Source organism: Capricornis sumatraensis, chromosome 2 (genome assembly GCF_032405125.1).
Source record: "Capricornis sumatraensis isolate serow.1 chromosome 2, serow.2, whole genome shotgun sequence".
Classification (NCBI taxonomy): Eukaryota; Metazoa; Chordata; class Mammalia; order Artiodactyla; family Bovidae; genus Capricornis; species Capricornis sumatraensis.
This window is the reverse complement of record NC_091070.1, coordinates 92,895,898-92,909,367: the sequence shown is the minus strand read 5'-3', so window position 1 is coordinate 92,909,367 and position 13,470 is coordinate 92,895,898. Positions and strand designations below refer to the sequence as shown.

At 41.2% G+C, this 13,470-nt stretch overlaps 1 protein-coding gene across 2 annotated transcripts in view; it reads left to right on the top strand.

Annotated features, from left to right (window-relative positions):
• IQGAP2 (IQ motif containing GTPase activating protein 2) overlaps positions 1 to 13,470 on the top strand; it is a 307,112-nt gene that overhangs the window by 165,072 nt on the left and 128,570 nt on the right. For both annotated transcript variants that reach the window (XM_068966679.1, XM_068966681.1), the window contains exons 4-5: positions 3,963 to 4,040; positions 7,286 to 7,362. In XM_068966679.1, coding sequence (XP_068822780.1) covers positions 3,963 to 4,040; positions 7,286 to 7,362 — 155 coding nt within the window. The remainder of the gene's footprint in view (positions 1 to 3,962; positions 4,041 to 7,285; positions 7,363 to 13,470) is intronic.

The window sequence follows — 13,470 nt, the reverse complement described above, 5'->3', positions numbered from 1 at the left end:
TGGTGGGGCTTAACAGCTGAAGGTTCCCAAGCCACCTAGGATGACCAAGAGAAAGAGGAGTGGAAGAAGGGGGCATTCCTTGGAGAGAGTTCAGTCTAATAAGCCTCACAGCAGTATCCTTCTGGACAGTGCATTGACAGCTGTAGATTTATAACAAATGCTCATTGAACATTTAGGTGGGCCTTAGACAGGGAAAGCATACACAGTGGTCAGGAGTATGAGCTGCAGAACCAGAACACTTCAGAATCTGGCTTCACCACTGACTTTGACTCGGTGAGCTTCAGTTTCCTGAGATGAAGGTGGGAAAATACTAACAGCATCAACCTTGTCGAGAAATTGGGAGGAACAAATGTGATCATCTATGCCAGGCACTCAGCCCAGTGCCCGCCTGATAGAGGTGAGCACCCTGTAACTGTTACAGACGGTGTTTGTTTGTTCTGAGGCTCCATAAGCAGTAAATTGACCAGAATATCTGGACTAGGAGTCAGGGAATTCTGCAACCTGATCTTGACCCTGAGCTCAACAAGTTAGGTCAACTCGAATGTCTTAAATACTTGGGCCCTCAGTTTCTTCCTGTATAAAATGAGCAAATGAGAATAATTACTGGTTTCAAACTACCTCATAGTTCTAAATTGCCTTCATTCTAATATATAAGAAGTTACCATCCACAGAAGGCTCACATAATACCTCATCTATTCAATTTAAACTGCAGTAATCTTGTTTGCTGGTGCTATAGTAGCTCAGCAGTAGAAAATCAGCATGTCCTTTCTAGTCTAATACCTGAAAGAAATTAGGTAGACGGACCATACCAACCCTTGACTAAATATGACTATAGATGTAGCACCTAGTCTAACATATTAATGTTAGTATGGGACTGGTGAAAAGACAAACTATAAATGTTTATAATGGGCTAAGTTTATTTTGAGCCTCTTTAGAAGACCTTTTCTGTTCTAACTGAAGTAAATCTACAGTAAATCGACAGTAAATCGACAGATTTAAGTTACAGAAGCTTACTTCTAAAGTATACAGACATGGAGCACAGGGTTCTGAAGTCAGCATTCCTCAGGTGTTTAAAGTGGATGAAGGATTTGAAACCTGGCATGTCATTTAGTATAGAAATATGACCAAGATAACCACCCTTTCCTTCAGTGCCTCTTACATGAAGCGCTGAACTTTTTTTGACCTTAAAGGTGAACAAAGTTTCAAGCCCAGTCTCATAGCATAATAATTACCATAACCAACATTTATTGCATTCTTAGGTGTACTTTGCAACTGAGTGTTCCATGTATAGTCTCATGAAATTCCTCAACCCAAAGAAACATACCATTCCCATTTTGTGGCTGAGGAACCGAGGTTCAAAGAAACTTGGAACTTTCCTGAGGTTACCTAACTAACGAGACCACTAAATGGATGGGATGTTTTTATTGCATAATTTGGATTGTTCAAGGCTATCAACCAAAGATTCTCAGAAACCAACCTAGGGTCAAACAAAACTATATTTATTTAAACTCAGAAAAAAGGCCAAGAAAAAGAGGCATACCCATGGAGCTGTAAGAAAGAGGAAATAGGAGCTTAGTAGAGATTTGAACTTGTACTGAGTGATTCTAATAAGGATTGAGGAAGCAAGAACCAGTTATCTTTGGGGTGTTATCAGGAAAGTGAAAGTGAAGTCACTCAGTCATGTCTGACTCTTTGCGACCCCATGGACTGTAGCCTGCTAGGCTCCTCTGTCCATGGGATTCTCCAGGCAAGAATACTGGAGTGGGTTGCCATGCCCTCCTCCAGGGGATCTTCCCGACCCAGGGATTGAACTCCAGTCTCCCACATTGCAAGTAGACTCTTTACCACCTGAACCACCAGGGAAGTCTAAAACGTGAAAGTTGCTCAGTCGTGTCTGACTCTTTGCGACCCCATGGACTATACAGTCCATGGAATTCTCCAGGCCAAAATACTGGAGTGGGTAGCCCATCCCTTCTCCAGTGGATCTTCCCAATCCAGGAATCAAACCCAGGTCTCCCGCATTGCAGGTGGATTCTTTACCAGCTGAGCCACCAGGGAAGCCCAAGAATACTGGAGTGGGTAGCCCATCCCTTCTCCAGCAGATCTTCCCGACCTAAGAATCGAACTGGTATCTCCCGCATTGCAGGCAGATTCTTTACCAGCTGAGCCACCAGGGAAGCCCAATACTAATGGTGTTATCAGCAAGTAGGATCAATTTGGTGTCTTGGTAATTTTTAGAAGGTGAGAATGTTCACTAGGGACCAGATTGCCATAGTCAAGAAATAAGTCGCCCGTCTTATTTAGAAGAGGACTGTGTTAGTCACTTTATGGTGTTGAGGGTCCTCAGCCCTGACATGATTGAGGACTGTCTCCATTTTGGCCCTCCACGTTCACAGAGTGGCCGTGTCTGAGAACCGTTTGTGTTCAGCAAACGTTGCTGATGCTGAGTTAGCCTCAGACACTACCGCCTGGCTGTGAACTCTCTCTCTATGCATTTCTTCTCTTCGCATGCCCGTCCCCCTCTCTCTCTTCCCCCCTTTTCCTCTCTTCTCTGCATGCCCTTCAGATCCTCTCCCCTCCCTCTAGTTATTTCACAGTGATTAGCTAGTCTCTTTCCTCTGAAGAGTAATCCCCTGGTCATCAGGTCCTGTGCTCTGGCCTGGGGGGGTGATGGCATGGGGAAGGTATTCAGATCCACAGAGATTTAGTCTTGAATCCCAGCTCAGCCCCTCAACAGATGTTTGACTTTAGGCAAATCACCTCATCTTTGTTGCCTAGGTTTCCTCATGTCTCAAAAAAAATGGAAATAATAACTACTTTGCAGAGTATTTGGAAAATTAGAGATAATTTATGTCAAGTGCTTGACATACACGGTCCAATCTCAGTGAATAATGGCCACTATCAAAAATGTATAAATATTTGTCAAATTTTAATTTTCTTATGCTTTATAATTTCTAACAGTAAGAAAAATAGTTTTTGTTAAATCAACCATTAGTTTGTAGAAGCGCACAGACGATGGGAAGAGCTAGACTTTGTGAATGTGATAGTACACCATTGGGTGTTAATTACGGCGAAACTTGCGGTAGTTTTCATTTTATTCAAAGTGAAAAATAAGAAATATAACGTTATGGTCTACACTTGACTAATGAAATATATAAGATAATTTTAAAGCTGTCAGCAGTATATACCTGATAAAACTTCATAAGATGACCACAAGAATATTTTATTTGTAGACTGTGTAGAAAATAATGGCTGGCTGATTAGAACTGTAGGAATGGAAAACAGAGCCTATTTTTATTATATGGGTAGAAAAAGGTCTTGTAAACTATTTCCACTGAAAGTTTGCTTATTGTACAAGGCCAAGGTTAGAATCAAATTATAGAAGGAATAAATCCTAAAATTAGCTCTGAATCATGGACTGTTTTTTTGTTTGCTTTCGTCTTTGTATTTTTCTATATTTTCCAGTTTGGTTTTTTCTTTTATTATTATCTTTTTTTTTTACAGAAATCATATTACAGTTGTGATCTGGCAGAACCAGAAACCACACACACAAAAAAGACATCTAGTCTTGTAAAAATCCTTTTTTTCCAGAAGTTACTATTGCCCTCAACCATGGTTGCCGCAGTCTTGACACTGAGTGTGTGTGTGTGTGTGTGTGCACACACATGTGTTCATGCATGTGCACACATGCCTCATAAAACATCCTTAGGCGTGCTAGACAGTAAATGGTCTTTGGGAGTCTAGTTCAGAATTACCTCAAGCGTGTGAGTTCTGGGGACTGGAATGGTCCGTCCCAATGGCTGGAGTGTTGCTAAGAAAGTCCCATCTCCTTGACGGGTTGCTGTGTGTGAGCGTTCATGGCACTGTTCTGGGAGACATACAATTGAAACGTCCTGTTAATGAAAGCAGTGGTCACTTCCTTACCTCCTTTTTGTGTGCTCCCCTCTTTTCCGCCCCATCAGAAGTCGGGCCTTCACTTTCGGCACACAGATAACACCGTGCAGTGGCTGAGAGCCATGGAGTCTATCGGTCTACCCAAGGTAAGCTTGGACTGGGAAGACAGGAGGGCTGGCACAGACACCTCACTGTGGGAGGGGATTCGCAGAACGGGGTATCTTACCGCTGCAGATGCCCTCATTGCCTCAGGAGTGAGAGATGTGAGAACTAAACAAACATATGGAAAAGCAGGCGTAAAGGAACATATGGCAAGAATTCAGGTTGGGAGCAGCTAGGTAAAGTTAAACAGGGTCAGAACAGCTTTACCTGGTAGATAATTGATTTAGAAGTGCCATCTCCCTCTTTTGTATTGCTGTTTATACCTAAGATTCCAAGTCTCTTTGTATCGCTATATATTGTATCATTATAAATCATCATAAATTTATTTTAAGTAAATAAATAATAGTATCACTTTAAAGTTTAATGGCTAGTGAGTCAGAGTTCTTACTCCTAAAATAGATCTCCCAAATAAAACTCATTCTGCAAATATTCAGAACTTATTAAATTCAAAGAGCAGATGCCCTTATACCTGTGAGACAGATTAGACAAGTAGAGGAAATGAGAAAATAATTACATGTGATAGAAATTGTAGAGCTATTTCTTAAACTTCTGATTTTGAAATAATTTTAGCATCACAGGAAGTTGCGAAAATAGTATCTCTTGTGTAAACTTCATTCAGGTTCCCCTCATGGTGACATCTCATAACTATAGTACAGAATTAAATTGGCGTTGGTGTATGAATGTTAACTAGACTCAGACTTTGTTCATTGTTCACAAGTGAACATTCGTGTGTGTGTGTGTGTGTACACTCACACAAGTGTAGTTCAATCCATAAACAGACTTCTGTGACCTCTACCAGAATCAAGATACAGGCGCTGCAGAGAGGCTGGTCTCTACTTCACACCCCTTCTCCAGCGCTGTTCCCTGGCAGCCCCCTAATCTGCTCTCGTCTCTATAGTTTTGTCATTTTGAGAATGTTATAGAAATCGAATCATACAGTAGGTAACCTTTTGAGACTGACTTTTTCACTAAGCATAATGCCCTTGCCATCCGTAAGGTTTCCATGTATATCAGTAGTTCCCCTTTGTGAATTGCTTACTTAGTAAGTCCAGCTATTTTAAAGAAATTATTTAAGAATGGTCCAGCAAGGGGATAGGCTACTGACTTATTTAGGCCTGTGCAATTAAAAACACCCCCACAACAAAAACAAAGAATTCCTTAAGGTGAATTACGAATGCCTATCTTTAATACATTTGTGCTAATACCTGCTTTAACTCAGCTCATTTTATCTTGCAATGGTCACTGTTGATCTATTTTATTTTGCCATTTTTAATTAAAGTACTTTCCCGTCTCCTAAAATGTTGAGAACATTGAATGCTATTCCTTTCCAGGAAGTACTTATCATACAGAATTCATATTTCTAAATTGTGATTTAGTAAGTATTAGCAGGGTGTTGAGTGGTAACCAGATTAAAAAAGAAAGAAATTCAAATGCCATTTTTCTGTATGAGGCTGCATATGTTAGGATAATTTCATTATGTTTGAAAGATTTGATTTAAACCTTCTCAAGTTGTGTGTGTGTTGGCCACATTTATTTTGATTTTGAGCCAAACAAGTGATCCGTGCAACAGATTCTATTTTAATCCTGATGTTTATTATGAAATTAGTGATATCTTACGTTGCAGTAATGCGAAGCCAGCAGTATGCTGAATTGACTTAGATGTATTAATAAACTCCTTCATGTATCAATATGAGCTGCCTACTCTGTGCTCAGCTTCATGTTACACACTGGGGTTGCAATGCAGAAGAAGATGGTGAACAAGGAGATGATCCCATCTCCTTGCTAAAGGAAGACATATTCATAATGGTTTTCCACGAGAGATACCAGTATAAAAGTTTCTTGTTTAAAGAGGGGAAGTTACAGTTGTCCTCTGCTTACCTGGTCGAACTTTTAAACCTGGTCATATTCTAGATGGGGAATCCTCTTCTCATTCACACTTTAACAGCAAATGTATTAAAGGAAACTTAGAAAGACCTTTGAAATTTCATAGACTATAGATATTTCTTGGAGCACTCAGTGACTGTACATTTTATAGTTCAAGAAACTTTGCTTTTCTCGTAGCTTTTTTCAGTGTCCAATAGAAAGCTGTGCTTGAGTATCAAGGTCTACCATATGGCATGCGATTTTAGTTGTTATGTCAAATTTTATAAAATATTTACCAAAAGCAAGTAATGCCAATATGCTTCTCTTAATCTTAGGAGCTTCAATCCTAATTATTCATTTTTGGTGCCGTATTCTGAAATCTGTTTCTTATTAGGTTTTTGGTTTCAAGCTCAAAAAGCACATCAAGGTGCATAAAAAGTTTTAGTGTTCAGACTTTTCAGTCTACTACCTCCATTCATAGATGGTTATCCAAAAGAAGTAATCAGGCGCACAGAAAAAGCAGGGATGTTTATTGTAGTGACTATAATAGGGACAAAATTGGGGGAAGAAATGTTCAACCATGGAGAACTGGTTAAATTGTGATTCAAAAATATGAAAGAATCCTATGCATCTACTAGAAGTAATGTTCTTATAGACTAATGAAGGGAATGGAAAACAATCATGCTCTATCAAGTGTTTTAAACAGGCTTATAATACATGCAATTTGGTTTTCAAATACCCACATACATAAATGTTAAAAAAAAAAAAAAAGAGAGAGACATACAGATAAAAGACTGGAAGAAAATATACCAAAATGCTAATAGTGACAGTCTGGAGGTAGGTTTATAAGTGTTTTTCTTTCATACTTTATCTACTGTCCAGATTTTAATCAGTAAAAATGGGTGTTTTTTTCTCCTTAAAGTAGTACATGGGTATGTGTGTGTTGTATGTATATACCCACATGTTTACAGAACTGTGTAGCCAAGTTCGTATAGTGTAATGATTTCAAAGGGACACCCTTCTCAGGCCAGGGGACCCGTGGGCAGTCACAAGAGTGACTCTGGTACAGAAAGAAAAGCCTGCACGGGCTCATGCCTTGTGGAGTGAAGCTGCCACCCAGCCCTGGGGACAAAGCCTTCTTGAAGCGGCTGACTGTGAATCTCCGTTGAGCCACTAGGAGGCGCTGTCAGGCAGGGACCTGATGCAGTGATTGGTCCACATGGAAAACAACACGAGGCACAACTGAGATTCCCCTTCATTAAATAAATACAGAACAGCAAGGACAATCAAAATAGGGTCATTTGGGGAGTTAAAATAATTGTGAAAAGCAGCACCTAATAAATACATTTTCCCTTTTGTTTTCCAGATATTTTACCCGGAAACGACAGATGTCTATGACCGGAAAAACATACCAAGAATGATATATTGCATTCATGCACTGAGGTGGGAAAAAAAATACAATTAAAAATCTAGGAAGTAAATTTAAATAAAACCATAGTTTCAATTTTAAAAGAGCTCTTTTTCCTCTTTTTAGAGCTCTTTTAAAAAAATAATAATCTGAACTTTTATTTTTAAGACTGATTTCTAAATTTGCTGGTAAAAAAATTAAGATAGTTGTCATATAACAATACTTGAACTTAAAAAACATTTTTTCTTTTTTTTAAAATCCATTTCAAAATAGAAAACCAGAAAAATGAATGGAAGTCCTGTGAATATAATGAGAAAATTTTAACAGAAATTTCTAGGCATCTAATAATAATGTGCTTCATAGTTGAGTTATACTACTTTACAAACTACTTTACTACTGCCTTACAAACACATCAAATGAGCAGCTTTAATGGTCATACGTTTGATTGTGATACTCTTAAAATCATTAGTTTGGCTCAATTCTTAGCATAGATTAATAAAATTCACTATAAAAAAATCTTTTGAACTTTTGTTCAGTAGAACTGGTACCATAAGGGTAAAAAAGAAACTAAAATTAGTCAAATCATGAAACATTCATTTTTTAAAACATTTGTTTGCTATCTTAACAGTTTTAAGGGCTTCCCTGGTGGTTCAGATGGTAAAGAATCTACCTGCAATATAGGAGACCCAGGTTTGATCCCTAGGTTGGGAATTTTCTTTCATGTTGAGATTCTACCAGTCAGAGTGTTTCTTACCTTATTGGAAGAAATGTGAGTTTTAGATGGTCACAAAAATGATTCTAAAAATCCAATTTGTGGCTGTTGTCTTGAGAGCACACAGGTAATGACTGAGAGACTTCGTGTCTGATTAAATTTTAAATTTCTTTTAGAACATCTGCCTTGTGTTTATATCACTGAAAGCCATTTTCCTGGCAGAGTATTCAGCCTTGAGGTTTATATTAATTTCTTTCTGGCTTTCTTCCTCTCCGAAGGAGCAGATTTTTATAGTAATTCATTGCAATATTGGATTACTAAAGACTTTTGATTATGTCAAATAATTTGCCTCCCCCACCCTATCAGTACTTATGAGATTTCTTTGGAAGATGACAGTTGCTTGAAATACAGACCAAATGTAGGTGCCTATCCTACGATTTCTTTTTACTCTAGTAATTTAGAACAACTGAGGAAAAAAATGGTTCTATGCCTTCCCCCCTCTTATGTGGCTAGTTATATCACTGTTCAGGTTTTCTAAAAGCTCTTGGTGCCCAAGTGCTCGTTTTGATGAATACTATCAAATGCGTTGCCCAACATTCTTGGTCAGATGCTTTTCAGAGCCTAGAATCATTACTTAACACTTTGTGACCTGCTAAGCCAGCCATTAGTTAATTATTATCATATCGATGCATCTGAAGGAAAAGTGTTAGTTGCCCAGTCATGTCCGACTCTTTGTGACCCCATAGATGGTAGCCCGCCAGGCTCCTCTGTCCATAGATTCTCCAGGGAAGGATACTGGAGCGGGTTGCCATTGCCTTCTCCAGGGGATATTCCCGACCCAGGGATCAAAGCCAAATCTCCTGCATTGCAGGCAGATTCTTTACCGTCTGAGCCACCACGGAAGGCCATGCATCAGGGTGCTAACCTCCCCATCTGTAGCCTGCTGTCTATAAGGTAACACTGATTTCCTGAAATACACACCTGAGGTGTTAATATAAGCAGCTTATAAAGAAATGGTGTGCTTGGTTCTTTTCTGGTGTCATCACTGTTGTACTAAAGTTACAGAGAACTGCACGGAGGCTTACAAATGTGTGCCTGCCGTAGTTTGAACAATGGCTTGAGCAACTTGGTTAACAAAGAAGAGGCAACTTCTTGCTCATGTTGCCAATTGCATGCAAATGTTTTTCTCAAGTATGTAGACTGTCTTTCTCAGGTATTCATTCAGTTACTCATCATGGAAGACTCCAGTAATGGAGTGGATTCCTGCCAAATGTTCTTCACTAGATTTGACCTTAAATAGGAATTTTAAAAGCAGGATCTTGAAAAGCAATATTCAGTTAATGAACAGCATTCCCTGGGAGACTCTCCTTCACTTTTCTCTGTTGCAAACTTATTGTAGAAAGTTAAAGTGTTAGTCCCTCAGTCGTGTCCAACAATGCAACCTCACAGACTGTAGCCCACCAGGCTCCTCTGCACATAGAGTTCTCTAAGCAAGAACATTGGAGCGGGTTGCCATTCCCTTCTCCAGGGGATCTTCCTGATCCAGGGATCAAACCCAGGTCTCCTGCATTGCAGGCAGATTCTTTACCCTCTGAGCTACCAGGGTGCTCCTTAATCAGGCATGGAGAAGTCTCATGTATCTAGTTGTTTTCTATCAAAACCCTTTCCTGCCGTGGTCTAGAATGTGGTCAGTTCCTCAAATGAGGCTGATATTCTGTTCTGTTGGGCCAGACTCTCTTGGAAGCTGGGTAGCGGCGCATTTTCATAAGGACAGTGGATTTGCCCTCACTGCGTGATTAGAAGTGATGGCTGAAAATGAACCGAGATGTCCTCAGCGGTTGTATCCTAGCTGCAGATACAGCAGCGCTGCTGGTGTAAAGATTGTCATTACCTGCCAGGGAATTAGGCAGGTCAGAAGTCCTATTATAGATAGGGAGCCAGGCAGAAAGATTCCCCCAGGCCTGGAGCCCTGACTGATCTGCAGAGTTCATCCCTGGCCCTGCCAACTTGTTTTCTCTTCTCTGTCTTCTTGAGTTGGGTTTAACAGCCTCATTAGAATGCCCTGGGTTCCTGCCCTTGCTTCCTGCTTGTCTACTTTTCCCTTTTCCTACCTGCCTCGCCTTTCACTGAATTTCTGACCCTGGTCCCCAGGCCTCACTCTTTCAGTTCAGCTGGGTGTTCTCAAGCCCAGACTCCAGGCGGTGATAGCCAGGCTGCCCCACAGGGAGTCCAAAACCTCTGCGTCACGCAGACCCACCTAAGTCATGCGTGGCCTCATGTTCTTTTCAAAGAAATGTCTATTATCTTTTCCTTATTTGAAATAAAAAGGTGTTCACTGTGGAAAACATTGGAAAATTTGAAACTGAGTCCCCCTAAACCAAGTTCCTCTGGCAGGTTGATGGTTCACCTCTCTGTATAAAACTTTCTTTCTTTTCCTGTACCTGTTCCCCCTCAAGATTAAGGAGTCTCAGAGAAAGGGGAGGGGGCATTAAAGCTGAGCAGGGATTAAAGCCCTGAGGGGCCTTCCCAGATACAAAAGCCCCTCCATGTTCCCTGTTTCTTGTTGGAAAAAAAAGGGTGGGGGTGGTTATTTCCTAGGCCTTCCCCCAGTTTCAAAGAGTAGGCTCAAGTAGTAAGTGCTTAGGGTAATAGTCCCAGGACTCTTCCTCCTGAAGGAATATAGACCATCTCTGAGTCATTCTGTAGAAACCAAGACCCTCACCCAGATGGAGGATCTGACTACATGCTGAGCACGTGCGCTGTGCATAGACCTCAGACTGATTGGAACTAGAAGGCTGAGCTTCCCAGAACATCACCCTGTTACCTCACCACCAACCAGTCAGCGGTGACCCTGCATCCTAGGTTCCTCTCCCCTAATATTGTCTTTACAGCTCTTGCCTGAAAGCCACTGACAAGTTTAGGTCTTTTGAGCACAAGCCACCAGTTTCCCTTGCTAGGCCTAGCAACAGACTTCTCTCTGCTCCAGGAGCTGACATTTCAGTACCAGATGACAAAGACTGTTTGTAACTATTTTGGTGTTTTGGACTTAAGAAATATATGTGGCATGTTTTCTTCGTAGCTTTATTTGGAATATTTAAAGCCTACGCAATAAAAGGAGCCACCTCACAGAGTGAGAACCTTGCTAACAAGAGACTGATAGTTTTTTTTTTTTTTTCCTGTCTGGAGGCCTTCTAACCATGGAGAAGAACACTTTTTACCTGTTATTTATTGCTCAATGTATTAAGCAACTGTTAAATGCTTAAACATTAGCTATACAGTTGAATTCCTTTAAATAAATAAATTTAGTAGACTGCTTTTTTGAATATCTCAAATACCTTAAAACACAAGTAAAATGCCCAGATACATTATTACAGTCTTACTACACTCAAATTTATTCTAAAAGATCCACACTGCAAGTTTCACTTATAGTTATGTTATTTAGCCACTAATTTTGATGCAATCTAAGGCTATAGCAATGGCACCCCACTCCAGGACTCTTGCCTGGAAAATCCCATGGATGGAGGAGCCTGGTAGGCTGCAGTCCATGGGGTCACGAAGAGTCAGACACGACTGAGCGACTTCACGTTCACTTTTCACTTTCATGCACTGGAGAAGGAAATGGCGACCCACTCCAGTGTTCTTGCCTGGAGAATCCCAGGGACGGGGGAGCCTGGTGGCCTGCTGTCTATGGGGTCGCACAGACAACCATAGACACAACTGAAGCAACTTAGCAGCAGCAGCAGGGCTATAAAACTTTGAAACCTACCCAGAGTTCACGGAGTCGCTAGAAACAGAGCGCCTCTCCAATGGACCAGGTTACAGATTGCTGGCAGAACACGGTATCGGTCTGGGTTCTTCTCCTAACGTGAGTCCAACCTTGGCCACCAGGAATCAGGCTGAACTTGATTTGCACAATCACCCAGACCTTGGAGTGTTTGGCTTTCAAGCAGGTTTTCATTTCCCACCCAGTCCCCACCCTCTGCCACTCAGAAGTGGTTTACTTCCGTGTCTCGCTGGGCCAGTGCTCCATAACCCATTGTCCTGTCTTTGTGATGTATTGGCCTGCTCTGTTAACATTATTAAAGGTTAATGTATGCCCTTTGAATATTTTCTTGAAATCAGTTGGGCATTCTAGAGGTTTCTCCCCCAGGAGATGAGGGATGGACTCTGCCTGATGCTTTTTGGGACCCTTTAGCTGGTAGCATCTCGGATCCTGCTTCTGGACCCTCTCTCTGCTTGGCTATTGAGTGCAGCCATCAGCACTGTACCCTCTTTTCGCCTGGCTGTTTTTGTCACCTCCTGTGCCCCTCGGTCTGTTCTTATCTTGGGATATTCCCTTGGTTTTCTCCACTGTTGTCTTACTCAGAGTTCCTGGTCTTTACTTTTTCCTGTTGTTTAAAGGATACAAAAACAAGCACATATTTATACACTATAAACAGACATAAGAAAAAACAAAGCACCTGTATTTTAACAACACTTCCTAGTGTGTTAAAATCCATATAAATATAAATATTATGCATGTCTTATTTTATCTCTGCATTACAAATTCCTTTTGGTACACTTTATACCGGGCTTCCCTGCTGGCTCAGGCAGTAAAGAGTCTGCCTGCAATGCAGGAGGCCTGGGTTCGATCCCTGGGGCAGAAAGATCCCCTGGAGAAGGAAATGGCTACCAACTCCAGTATTCTTGCCTAGGAAATCCCATGGACTGAGAAGCCTTGAAGGCTACAGTCCTTTGAACATCGTTTTGAACTCCAGGCCTTTCTCTGATCTAAACAAGATTTGTTGTTGTTGCTAAGTTGCTCAGTCACGTCTGACTCTTTGCAACCCCACGGACTGCAGCATGCCAGGCTTTCCTGTCCTTCACTATCTCCCGTAGTTTGCTCAAACGCGAGAGTCTTCTCCAGCACCACAGTTCCAAAGCATCAGTTCTTCAGTGCTCAGCCTTCTTTATAGTCCAACTCTTACATCGCTACATGACTACTGGAAAAACCATAGCTTTCACTATATGAACCTTTGTTGGCAAAGTGATGTCTCTGCTTTTTAGCATGCTGTCTAGGTTCATCATAGCTTTTCTTCCAAGGAACAAGCATCTTTTAACTAACCAAGATTAGTGTCTTCTTTTTTGATGGACCAGATTGCTTCAGTTTGGTCATGGGAGCTCTTTCTGGCCAACTCCTTTGTCCTTGTAGCACTGTCCCTGACATTTCTTTGAGATACCCTTGCTTTGTGGCCACAAGCAGATTTTCCAATCTTTTCCTGATTGTGTGCTCAGTTGAATCCGACTCTTTGCCACCCCACGGACTGTAGCCCGCCAGACTCCTCTGTCCATGGGATTCTCCAGGCAAAAATGCCAGAGTGGGTTGCCATGCCCTCCTGCAGGGGATCCTCCCAACCTAGGGATCCAACCTGGGTCTCCTGCGTCTCCTGCA